A 13,467-nucleotide genomic window follows, 5' to 3' on the forward strand; every position below is an offset into this window, starting at 1 on the left:
ATTATTATTATTAGTTATTATCCCATTTTATGTATTCATATCCTAGTCATCTCCATAGAAACAGTGGACAAGGATGAAATACAGGGGAAAATATATTATTTTCAATTTCCATTACAGAATAAGTTGTGAAAGCAAACATTGGACCCATTCTGGGTATGATATTAGCTATTGATTTCTTTCCTTTATAGTCCTATCTTTTTTCGTTTTAATCCAACCAAGAAAAATGTAGGGTTTCGGAAAAGAGAGGGAAGAATAGTAAAGAAGAATGCAATACTTTAATGTGTTATAATGTGAAATTTGGCTGTAGGTAATTGGTCGTTTTGTAGAACAATATTTAAATAAGCCTGTCGTGTCAATGGGAGTACATGTGCAATAATTTAGTCATTTATTTCAAATTATGGAAAGGAGAGAAATATGTGCTAAATTAAATTATTTTTCCTGCCCATAGGAATTATTTTATTTAAACCCTAGTCAGATTAGGTAGCCTAATGGAAAGATCCCAATAATAATGTCAATTAACTTTCACATAGTGCTTTGCAGTTTTACGAAGTGCTTTCCCTAGTAGAGGTATTGTTGTCCCAACTTGTTAGAGGCTTAGAGAGGTTAAATGACTGGCTCACAGTCACACAGGTGGCAGATGACAGAACTAGGGCTCACTCTAGGTCTTGAATTCTAAGTACAGTGTTCTTCCTACTAGATCATACCGCCCTTTCAAATCTTATCTTTTTTTGGCTAATTAACACTTAAGAATCACACATAAATAAAAATGTGTATGTATATGTGTAGATGGTACAAGATTTTATTAAATTTGAATTGATAGATTATTATATCTTGAGTGTTACTTGAGCTTGGGGCATTTAACATGATTATTCTTGGTTCTCATATATTACAGACCCGTAATAAAAGCGTGTTTGAGAACTGCCAGAATTAGTAATATAATTACTTTGATAACCTTTTTCTTAGCCTACTTCAAGTTGTTGTGAGAAATGTTGTGAACTGTTTTTTTCTCTTGAAATATTCTGCCCGTACAATAGTTGATTCTTGAAATCAGGAAGCTAAGTGTGTGTATGTATCTCTTCCAGACTAACATCCACGGAAACCATTCCCAAGAGCAGGTTCCTAGCCCTAGGATCCAAATTTCGTTACAGTGGCCGGACTCAGGCCCAGACCAGACAAGCCAGTGCTCTTATTGACAGGCCTGCACCACACTTTGAGCGTACAGCAAGCAAACGGGCCTCTCGGAGCCTGGATGGAGGTTTGTACTGGGTGCTCTTCCTTTCTTTATTTCTTCGTTGCCTTAATAACTAAAGGGAAGGAAAAGGATGACAGCTGTCTACAAATCAACTCTATTCATGACATCATAGATTTTTGGTGCTGGAAGAGACCTTAGAGGTTCAGATTTGCAGAGCTGGAAGAATGCTTGTAGATCACTTAGTGCAGCCCTCCCACTTTGCAGACTGAGAACTGTGGCCCAGAGACGAAGGGATTTATCCACAATAACATAGCCAGTTACTGAGTGGCAGAACTGAAACTACAATCCTGTTCTCCTACCTTCAAGTCCTGGGTTCTTTCCACTTCACCTCTGCTACCCTGTCTAATCTGCCCCCCTTCTCAATTCCTTTTTTATATTCTGAAAGCAATAACGGGAGCAGGAGAGACTGTTAAAAGACCTGCCCACATATTGTGCTGTGCTAAATAATACTATGAGAAAGGGGTTCAGCGGATACCTGCTTTCTAGGTATGGTGTATTTTAAAATACCATAGAACCTTGGCACAGCCCAGTTGTGACAGAGTAAGTGGTCATTGCACCTCTCTCTGAATACCTCCAGGGATTTCTTCAACAAGACCCTCTAAGAAAGGGTCTAGGTAGTATTTGGAGGCAGAGCCTCAGAAATATTCTATTGATTTAGTCAGCAGGTATTTATTAAGCCCCTCTTACATGCCAGGCACTGTGGACACAAATACAAAGAATGAAACAGTTCCTACTTATGATTGAAGACCTTCAGCATAATGAAGAGCCCTTGTAATCAGATAGCAGATCGAGAAGCTTCTCCTAGAGGCTTGTCTGCCCCTTTTCTGGTTCTACCACTTTTGATGAGTCACCCATGAGTGGAAAAGAGGTTTACCCAAGGCAGAGAAGACTTTTGTCCTACCTCTTTCCCTTGGAGCTTCCCCACTGATTGGAGTCTGAAGGGATTGCTGTCATTGATTGTTTTTTTTTTTATTCTGGTAGGCATTCTGAGCATAGGGAACAATCATTACAAACATAGAGGCAGGAGAAAGGACAGTTGTGTGTGAAGACCAGTAAGTAGGCCAGTCAGTGCAAGACAAGGCAAGGATACAGAAGTAGCAGTCTGATAGTCGAACGTAAACAAATAACTAATATCAACTAATATGTAATTAGCTCATTAGAGCAGTGTAAAGCAAGAGTGCTGTCAGCTCCAAGTGAAGAAAGGTCATTTGGTATGATTAGGCATATATTCCTGTTTTCTAGGTGTTGGCAAATCCACTTATTTGATTCCCAGTTTGTTCCTGTCAGTTATTAGGTGCATGTAGGCAATTTCTAGCTCTCTGTCAGTGCCATGGAGTGAACTACCTAAAGACTACTGCTCTCAACTCCTCGTTCTTCTTCTGAACTTAAACTACACGAGGTTATATATATTGGAAGTAATAAGCTGGATGGGACTTCTCTTTCTGCTTATGAAAATGGCTTAGGGCTCAAGTTACCATCTTCATTGGTAGCTTCAACAAGTTAGATGTCCATGAAGTGGCATTTTCAAACATTCTCTCAATTCACTCTCTCTATCAAATACCCCTTCCCATATCATAGCGCTCTCTTTCTGCATAGAACACCGAGTGCTAGGGTAGTAATACTGAAGATGTAAAAAACTTGGCTCTGAGATATTAGTCCTGGATTAAAACCAAATACAATGTGTTAAAATAACACATGGTGAAAGCATGGACCATGTTACTATGATGCCAGACAGAACTGAATTAAAACATTGGGAGGGGGTGTGGATACACATGTACGATGATGCTTTTAATACAACTGTGAAGCAAAATATTTTGTCACACTCCTCTGTGTTGACAGATTTGGGTCTGCCATCTGCTCTTATACCACATTGTCTGGCTCAGAGCAGCAGTGACAGTCACCCTAGAGTAACAGGGACTTGTAAGAACTCAGCAGTCTCTCACTGAGTGGCACAGTAGGTTCCTACCTTTCTGAGAAATCATTTGTTGGATTTTCTTTGATGAGTGAGGACAGTGACAAAGGTGGATGTTGTGTATCTATAGTGATGATGTAAGTGACAGCTTACATTTACAAAATGCATTGCAGCTATTGAGACCTCTAGATCCATTATTTCATTTGACCCTGCCAACAACCTTTCTAATCGTTTCATGGATGAGGAAGCTGAGCCTTAGACTGAGAGGTTAAGTGGCTTGCCAGTGGTCAGGAAGTAGTAAGTAGTAGAGGGAACTCAAATTCCAGGGCCTCTCACTCAATTTATTCCTATTTCTGTTATACCACTGAGTATTTTTGTAAAATTCTTCTCTTTGTCTCTTTGAATTAATAAAGGTGGCATTTAGGGAGTGCTTTAATGTTGATAATGTTCTTTACCTACGTTATCCCATTTCTTCGCAATCTGATGAAATAGGTGTTATCCCCATTTTCTAAATGAAGAAACTGAAGCTTGGAGAAGTTAAATAATTTACCCAAGGACACCAAAAAGTAAATGGTCAAGACAGGGCTCATGCACAGGAGTTCTGGGTCCTAAATCCATTGTTTTTTCCACTATATCATTGAGGAACTTTATTAATTTCTCCTCTTTGTCTATTGTGACTTATCAAATTAGCATTGGAAGGTACCTTAGCAGTTATCTAGTTTAGCTATTATCTGAAGCACAAATTCTCTCTGAGATTCTATGAATTCTTCAACTGGACCTCCTCATTATGCTGAATCTGCTCTCTCCAAAGGCACCAGTGTTCTTTTAATTGCCACATGTAATGGTGTTTTCTCAATCCTCATCCTTGACCTCTCTACATCCTTGTACACTGTTGTTCACTGTCTTCTTGAGAATCTCTTCTCTTTAGGTTTTTGTGACATTGTTTTCTCTTGATTCTCCTCTTATCTCTCCACCTTCCTCTTCCTCCTTTTCTGTATCTTCATCTAGATCACACCTTTTCACCCTGAGTGTTCCCCCCCAAACTCTGTCCTGGGACTTCTTCTCTTTTCCATGTATACTATTTGCTTGGTGATCACATCAGCTTCCACTGATTTAATTAAAATCTTTATGAAGATGATTGTCACAGCTGTTTATCCAGCCCTGACCTTGCTCTTGAACTTCTATTTCCTGCCTTCAAGTGCCTATTGGACACGTTGAACTGGGTGTACCATAGACGTCTTACAGTCAATACACACACACACACACTCTCACTCACTCTCCTTATTTTTCTTCAGTGTAAGAAAATTAAGTATAATAAGTAAACCATCCAAGTAAATGAAATAACCCTTAAAAGCTTTGAGTTTTATTTCACTTTATTTGAAAGAATCATAGATTCATGGGAAATCTCAGTCCAAAACTGAACTCTCATTATCTTTCCTCCCAATCTCTCTTCTCTTTCAAACTTCTCTATCACTGTCAAGGGCACCACAGTTTTCCCAGTGACCCATACTCACAACCTAACTTTCATTCTTGACTCCTCACTCTCAGCTGTCCCCCATATTTGATCAGCTGTCAAATCCTGTTATTTCTATCTCCGTAATATCTCTCCTTTATGCCTCCTCTTCTCCTCTGACATTACCATCACCCTAGTAAAGGCCCACTTCACCTATGCCTGGACAATTGAAACGCCTTCTGCTTAGTCTCCCAAATCTCTCCCCACTCTAATCCTTCCTCCACTCCACTGCTGAAATGATCTTCACAGGTCTGACCTATTTACCCTTCTACTCAATAAAATCCAGTGGCTTTCAGTCTCCTCCAAGATAAAATATAAAGTTCTTTTAGACTTTTAAAGTCCTTCAGAATCTAACCCCTTCCTCCCTTTGCTATCTTCTTATACCTTACTCTTGTCCACATGCTCTGCAATTCAGGGACACTGGCTTCCTTGTTGTTCCTCTAACAAGACATTCCATTTCCTAACTGTGAGCATTTTCTCTGGCTGTCCCCCAAGCCTGGAATGCTCTTCCTCCTCATCTCTGTCTCCTCACTTCCTTCAAATATCAACAAAAATCTCATTTTCTGCAAGAAGCCTTCTCCAATTCCCCTTTATGCTAGTGCCTTCCTTCTGGGATTATCTCTAATTTATCCTGTATTCATCTTATATGTATATATTTGTTTGACTGGGAGCTCCTTTATGGTAAGGATTGTTTTTGCCTGTTTTCTGTATCCCCAGTGGCACATAGTAGGCTCTTAATAGATGCTTATTGTCTTGATGGACTTGACATCCTTTGTAAGGCTTTATTTTTAATTTCTTAAGGATAAATGGTTTCATTTGTCTTGTTTTTAAGGAATAACAAAATTATATAATGTCTTAGAGAGATTTCCTATGAACCTATGATGTTTCCAAATAAAGCAAAATAAATCTTGTCATTTTTAAAGATTGTTTCATCTATTTGGATAGTTCACTTAAGTGGAGTGCAGTATTTAATTTCTCAGACTGAGGATAAATAAGTCACAATCATAAACACACACATACACACACACACGGAAATGGTTTATTTTAACTAATTATGTCCTTGAAACTGGAAATTAAATCAAACGAGGATGAGAGATTGTGATAGGTAAAAGATCTGGGAGCCAAATCAAAAAAGGAGGGATTCCTAAATGTGTATTGGACTTCCTCGAGGATTATGAGTTCCTCATCATTGTGAATCTTCAGACAAAGCTTGGAGAATTGTCAGGGAAGCTGTAGAAAGGATTCCTGGTCAAGTAGAGGTGGTCCCTTTCCACTCTGCTACTATGGGTTGCCATTGATCTTGCTATCCTAAGCCTGTACTTTTTTTCATCTTCCTTAAACCATGCCCCACAGCTTCTCCCTGGTGTACAATTGAGAATGGATTGGTCTGATGTTCCAGGGTACAAAGGATAGAGTTCTTAGAGATGATAAAAGAGCCAGAAAAGTTTCATCCAGTTCTGACCTTGTCCCTTGGGAGGAGTGATCGCTAGAAGTTTTCAAATTCGTGCTATTTTAAAAACAAAGTAAGGCCAGATGTTGCATTTTAAGGAGTTTTGAGTCTGGTTCATGTATCTGCATTTATAGGCCCTGGAAATCAGTAGGGATTTAGAAGATGTTGTCTGAAATCTACTTCATTTTGACAAACTCTAGAGACAGAGATGAATCAAACATGATCCCTACCTTCCTAAGGTTTATAATCTAGCAAGAGGGAATATGACACACGCGCACACACATACACGCACACGCACGCGCACACACACACACACACACACAGAGAAATGTATATAAGTGTATCTATCTATCTATTTAGATATACTAGCTATATACTAGCTATAGTGCATAGTAGAATACAAAAGCCTAAGCAAGTTCTGAATGCTGTAAATGGGCAGAGCAGTTCTTAGGAGGGACCTAAATCTATAAAGCCTGTAAGATCTTCCCTAACGAGTCCAAGAATATTTCTGGGAAAAAATCAGATGATAGGACTTTACCTGGATTTCAGTTCAACACATATTTATTAGGTACAAAATGTGCAAGGCAGTTGGGTAAAGTGTCGAAAACTCTCCTCTCTTTTGGCATTTAAAACACTTCTTTAACTACCTGGTTCCAACTTAACTTTCTAGGCTTATTCCACCTTCTTCCCTTTTACACGCTCTGTGTTCCAAATAGGCCCACTTAATGTTGGTGATACCTAGCATTCTCCCATCTCCATGTCTTGGTACTAGTTTCTGCCACAAGCCTAGAGTACACTTTCTCTTTATCTCTATCTCTTGGAATCCCTTGTTCCCTTCAAACATCAGCTCAAGCATCACTTCCTACCTGGTTTTGCTCCCCTCTCCCAAGCTAATAGTAAGTAGACTCCTTCCTGCAAAGTGACTTTGCATTTATTTAGTAGTATATGTGTTATTTCTTTTTTTATGTCAATATCCACTCAGTTTTATTAAGCTACAATTTCATTTTATTATCCCATTAACTGTATGTCCAGTGCCTTCTGATTTTCTTTTTTCCTTTTTTATCATTTTTGTATTTATTTATTTTCAGTTTTCAGCATTCACTTCCATAAGTTTTTGAATTTTCTCTCCCTCCCTCCCCAAGACGGCATGCAATCCAATATGGGCTCTGCACTGTATGTGTTATTTCTCCTGATAGACTGAGCTCCCTGAGAACAGGGGCCATTTTTGTCTTTGTATCTCCCATACCCACCATCGTGCCTGGAACATTGTAGGCACTTAATAAATGCTTGTTGTTTGATTGAACGATGAAAAACTACATAGTTCCTGGCCTTAAGGAGCTTAGAGTGAAATAGGAGATTATGCCATGCATGGAAATAAAAAGAATTCAGTGGTAGAATATGATAGGGACTAGGGGCTCTAGGAAAGTTTGAGGACAGGGAGGTTACTTTTCAATGGAGGGCAAAAATAATAATTTATGTTCCTGTTGTGCCTTAAGACATGTAAAGTGCTTTCCTCAGAACTCTTTGAGGTAGCTGGAACAAATGTTATTACCCACATTTTACAGTTGAGGAAACTGAACTGTCAGTAGTCATTCAGCTTATAAGTATCTGAACCCTGTCTCAATCCCAGGCTTCCTGACTCCACATCCACTATGCCATGCTGTCTGTCTCTTTATGGAGGGAGTAGCACTTGAGCTGGGCCTTAAGAGCCTGTTTGGAACACAGAAAAAATATTAGCAGACACAGGTGATAAGGGAGTGCATTCTAAGAAATTCTGCATGAATACATAGAGATGGAAGAGTAAAGGACAGTCACAGTTAGTGGTTCCTTTTAGCTGCAGTACAGAGCATGTGAATGGGAGTAATGCTGTGCAATGATGCTGGAGAGATAGGGGAGAGCTAGATCACAGTGGGCCTTAGTGGCCAGCCTACAAAGTTTGTATTTTCCCCCCTTTAGGCAATAGGGAGTCCCTCAAGGTTTCTGGGAAGGGAAAGAATATGGCTACATTTTGGCAGCTCAGCGAAGCAAGGTTTGGAAAGGGGGAGAACTGGAGGCGGGAAGATAATCTTTTAGAATATTCCAGGTGAGGCTATTACAGTAGTTGAGGTGAAAAGTAATAACGACCCAAATGAGTGGTGGCAATGTGACTGTTACACATGAAAGAGAGGGAGGAGGTTGAATCAGTAGTCAGTCATCTAGTAGTTATTAAGCTCCTACTATATGCCAGACAGCAGGATTTGACAACTGATTAGATGTGAGGGTAAGGGAGAAAGAAGAGTCAATGATGAATGGGTTTTTAGGCCTGAATGACTAGATAAGCTGCCAGTGACACAGAGGTAGGGTAAGAAGAAAAGACTGATTTCAGGTGAAAAGATGGGTTAAGCTTTGGATATACATACTACAACATAGCATGAGTATGGCTCCTTTGTCCAGTGGTTTTTGAAATGGCATTGTGAATCTTGCCTTCTTTTACCTTTACTCTTCTCTCTGTCCAGCTGGAGCAGTAGAGACACCAGACCGAAGCCCTCGGCCTACCTCGGCACCAGCCATCGCTCAGAGCCATGGTCCAGAAGCCAGCTTCCCTGGCACCTCGAACGGCAAGAAACCCACAGAGTCTAAAATGCAGAAGGAAACTGTGAAGGGGGAGGATAAAAAGGAAGAAGTGGCACCTGAGCAAGTGGAACCAGAGCCCACTGAAGTGTGGAAGGTATCTGTTACACGAGTTTGGTGTTTCCCTAGAGTTCCTGGTCCCCGTGCTCTTTGTAGTTAACTGATGAGCTTTCTGGGCACTTTCTTTGTTTTTCTGTAATGAGGGTGAGGTGGAGTTACTGGGTTTTGAGTCAGTGGATGTAAGGAGGAGGAATCTGACTCAGAGTTTTAGAGCTGAAAGTAATACTAGAGGACGGCTAGTCCAGGGCTTCTTCAGCTTTTTTTGTGTCCCGGATCCCTTTGGCATTCTGAAGTTTGTGGACCCATTATCAGAATAGTATTTTGAATATATCAGATAAAATGTATACTGATGTGATTATCAAAATATAAAAAGCTGATTCTCAGATCAAGCACCTTGATCTAGTCCAGCTCCTTCATTTTACATATAACTCCATCGTTTTACATAGCTGTTGTCTAATAGTTTTATTACATCAAAATTGAGGCCAAAGGAGATGAAGTGACTTGTCCATTCTCTCGTGACATGTAAATGGCAGAGCCGGGACTGGAACCCAGGTCTACTGACTCCCAAACTGATGTTCTCTCGAGTTGTACTTCCACCTGTCATCAGACCCTTATCACTTTTCTTGTTCTTTTCTTTTGACATAATTGTGTCCCCCAGAGAAAGAGCTCCTTAAAAATTTTATTGCTGTCTTTTATTTTTACATATTTTAGATGTCCTCTCTGTATACCTCCCCTTCTTCCCTCCTAGGAAGACATTCTTTATAACACAATATTCTAATAAGAGAAAGAAAAATAGGAAGAAAAATTCCAGCAAAACCAATCAATATATCAAAATAACCTTATATTATATGCAGTGTTCCATGTCTGTGGACCTCTGTATCAACACCATCAGCTGAGTAACAAGGAAGGGGGAAAAATGTCAAAAGGCTCCTTTTTAATTCTGGAAAACACCTATACAGTTGGAGTCTGCACGGCTGTTTCAGAATAAGTTGTATGTATCCACTTGATGGAAAAAGCCAGTATGTGAAAGTCCAAATTTACAAAATTAAATGATTATTTGATTTACAACAAGATTCTTTACAATACACAGCTTTCCCAGTGGAAGTTCTTTAAGTAGTAAAGCTTAAATGGTTTAAAAATAATCTGATATACATATAACAGTTCCAGAGAATGTTTATTTCATAAAACAAAGGCCATTTATATGTTTAATTTTTAAGATTTGCCTCACCAATGAAGAGAAGCCATTCTCTTGAGTTTGTTATGGCTCTGATTGATTGTACATAGAATCATTGAGCCTCTTTGTAAATGCATTAAGTTTATCAGCTGATTTCCCAGAGGAACAGGAAGGAGTTAGGGTAACCTTGTTTAAGCATGTATAAGCAATACTAGTCCTGAGGTGTACATTTCACCTTATTAGAGAAGGTACAAATCTCACTATTGATAACATGTAGGGGTCAATCTTTTTAAGAAGAGATTTTGAATTTGATCAAGCAGTTAAGAAAGTTCTGCCACCTTGGCAATGTGATTAACTATGTTCTTTTTGTGCTAATTCTTCCCCCAGACTACAGATCAGACTGGCTCACTTTAGAATCACAGAATTTTAGACCTGGAAAGGTACTTTGGAGGTCATATAGTTCAACCCCTTCATTTTAGAAGTCAGCAAGGTGAGGTCCAAAGAAAGGAAATAACTTGGCCAGGTCACGTGCCTAACAGTTTGCATGCCTGGAATTTGAACCCAGGTGTCTTGACTCCAAGTCCAGTGTTCTTTATACTGTGCCACATGATACAGCTGCAGGGATCTTTTTGGTCAATTTTTTGTGCTTTGGGTCTAACTTGGGTCCAAAGAGAGAGAATGTGCATATGTATATATACACTGACCATGCAAGCATTGTTATGGCCACCTAGTTCAGTATCTTGGGACAGCTAGGTGGGTACAGTGGATAGAGTGCTGTGCCTGGAGTCACTTTTCCTGAGCTCCAACCTGGCCTCAGACATTTACTAGCTTTTTGACCCTGGACAAGTCACTTAGCCCTGTTTGCCTCACTTTCTGCATCCATAAAATGAGCTGGAGAAGGAAATGGCAAACCACTTCAGTATCTCTGCAAGAGTACCCCAGATAGGGTCACAAAGAGTCAGACGTGACTGAAAAACAACTGGACTGTAAGTTCAGTGTTAGTAGTGCCTTTATAACGGAGTATCATAGCTGACTATCTTTTTCTTGCTCATTGTACAGCCTGGCATTTCTGATGACATTGCCTCTGCCCCTCCATCCTTTACGCTGACTGTCTGGAAAGTGTTATATTATAACAGTTGGCAGGGAGCTATGTTGGCAATGGCTAAAACTCCTCTGGTCTTCTGCTAATTTACTTATTCTCTACCTGCCTGTAGGACAGACATAATTATGTCTAAGAATAGCATCTCTTTGCTATTGTGACTGTAGCAGAGTGGGAAGAATTTTCCCCTGGTATGTGCCCCCATTTGAGTGATAGGACGGAGTCTTCTTGCCAATTAATTGTTATGTAAATGTACTTCAGGTAATCTCACTGTAATCAGTTGAAAGCCATCTCTGGTAATCCTCAATTATCTTAATTGTTCCACATATTAACAATAACAATAAACTCCGTTCTGATTTTGTTTGTAGCAAGTTAGAATTGTAGTGCTGAGAGAAATCTGACATTCACCTAAAACCACATTTATTATATAATCCAAGTAACAAAATAGCTTTGTTGCATAAAAGGAAATTATATCTATCAAATTTGGACAATATATTTGATGACAGAATGATAGGTGGAAGTGGTCTGTCACTATGCATTACTGGTTTGCAGATATTGAGGTCTCATGCATTGGGTATTTTGTACATTCATCACATTTAATGATGCATAGTGTCCATTTTAGGTCAGAGGGTTTTGTGATTTAATATGTGATTAGCTGACGTATAGGTATGGATGGTTTTTTTAAAAAAATTTGGTCAGCTAGCAAAATTTTTACTTCCCTTTTTGGTTTTAAATCATATTGTATATTGTATGTGTGTTAGATGCAAATGTGAATTATTTGTCGCTTTGAAATATATATCATGCCTCAAATTTTTTTACTTATGAAATTGTTTTTTAAAATATTATCTGAAGTGCTTTCAGATCACCAAAAGAAACATAACGTCAACTATACAGACAATGACAATTTGATTAAGGCCATTATTTTTGGTAATGGCATCAAATCAGCCTTTCCTTTAAAGAAGCATGCTCACTTAAATATGCTTAAGCTAAATGGAATAACTACCTGGAATCCTCTTTTCTAAATCTATTTTCTAAGTGACCTTTTTGGCTTCAAAGGTGGGAAAATGAACTAATAGATTGCTATTGGAAGTGAGTGAGCCCCTTTCCTATAACACCTTCCTCAAGACTGCATGATGATGATTATATATAAGATTGTATTTTATAATCCACTAAAATGTTCAACTTACGTGTTGGAGCAAAGCTATTCCTGAAAAACCCTCTAACCTGAAATGTTTTTGCCACTTTATTTCTTAAATGTAGGTGGAAAAAACCCACATCGAGGTCACACCACCCACCATAAATGGTGACCAAATCCAGGTTTGTGCTGACAGTTGCTCATGCTCCTTTTAATTTTTTTTCTGGCCCCAATTTTTTCTTCCACCTTTGTTTTCCTTTTTTTTAAGGTTGTAAAATGAAGGTCCAAGCAAATTTCAATGAACCAACTTTTTTATCATTTTTTTCTTTTTTTTAATTACTGCAAAACAGCAACCTGCAGAAAAAACAGAAGATCTGATAAGAATGAGGAAGGTTAGACACTTTTCAATTTCACAGAGCAACATTGCCACTTTGCCCATGCTCACTTCAAGTGCATTAAAGAGACAGTGACCCATTCTTTTCATTGGCTTCTTGTGGGTTATTTGAGGGCTGTCCTTACCTCACTTTTGATATGAGTCATGCTTTCATGTGGAGAGCAGTGATCAGCAAAGGAAACCAAAGGAAAAACAATCCTTCCTTCACCTTTTCATGGAATGTGTCAGCTAGAAGGTATGACTTGTTGGTAAAATGGCGCAAATGCCTTTTTGTTATTAACAGCATTTTATTCAAATTTGTCAAAATCACCATCAAACTAGTAGTTTTATGACATTTTCAGAAACTGGCTTTGTTTGCCCATCCCTCCTTTGCTTTATTTTTCCCTTCTTATATAAGTGAGGTAAATGATATTTTTACACCAGAGAGATGGTATATGACATAAATAATCTTACATACCTGCCTCATACAAAGCATTAGAGGTGTTTGTCATGTAGTTTGTCACCAAACTTGCAACCTGATGTTGAAAGATAAGTGAGCATCTTTCTTAGATATCCACAAGCTTCAAAGCTTTTTAAATGACTTGCGTTTTCTCTTTACTTGAAAGATATTTGTGGCTTCAGATATGAGTAGGAAGCATGAATTTGATGTCAAAGAAGCCAATAAAACAAGGAGCACTGTCTGTTTAAATGAAATTACCACATTCTTCCATCACTCATAAACAAATTCATCCATTTTTTTTGGTAGTAATTGTTTTTCCATTTGTCCTTGTGGTTCCATGACCATTCCATGTTGTGTCATATGCTGTGTCCCAGACATTTGGTTTTAAACATTTTTTGATTTGCCAATTTGCAATTTTTCCCGCAAGAA

At 38.8% G+C, this 13,467-nt stretch overlaps 1 protein-coding gene across 9 annotated transcripts in view; it reads left to right on the top strand.

Moving 5' to 3' along the window:
* EPB41 (erythrocyte membrane protein band 4.1) overlaps window positions 1-13,467 on the top strand; it is a 193,975-nt gene that overhangs the window by 132,262 nt on the left and 48,246 nt on the right. For 5 of the 9 annotated variants that reach the window (XM_036745676.1, XM_036745670.1, XM_036745674.1 and 2 more), the window contains exons 11-12: window positions 1,083-1,255; window positions 8,623-8,834. In XM_036745676.1, the coding sequence (XP_036601571.1) occupies window positions 1,083-1,255; window positions 8,623-8,834 (385 nt within the window). Of the gene's footprint in view, window positions 1-1,082; window positions 1,256-8,622; window positions 8,835-12,330; window positions 12,388-12,555; window positions 12,598-13,467 lie in introns of all 9 variants that reach the window. The other 4 variants (XM_036745672.1, XM_036745677.1, XM_036745669.1 and 1 more) reach the window with 2 other exon arrangements.

The sequence above is a fragment of the Trichosurus vulpecula genome, chromosome 2 (assembly GCF_011100635.1).
Source record: "Trichosurus vulpecula isolate mTriVul1 chromosome 2, mTriVul1.pri, whole genome shotgun sequence".
Classification (NCBI taxonomy): domain Eukaryota; kingdom Metazoa; phylum Chordata; class Mammalia; order Diprotodontia; family Phalangeridae; genus Trichosurus; species Trichosurus vulpecula.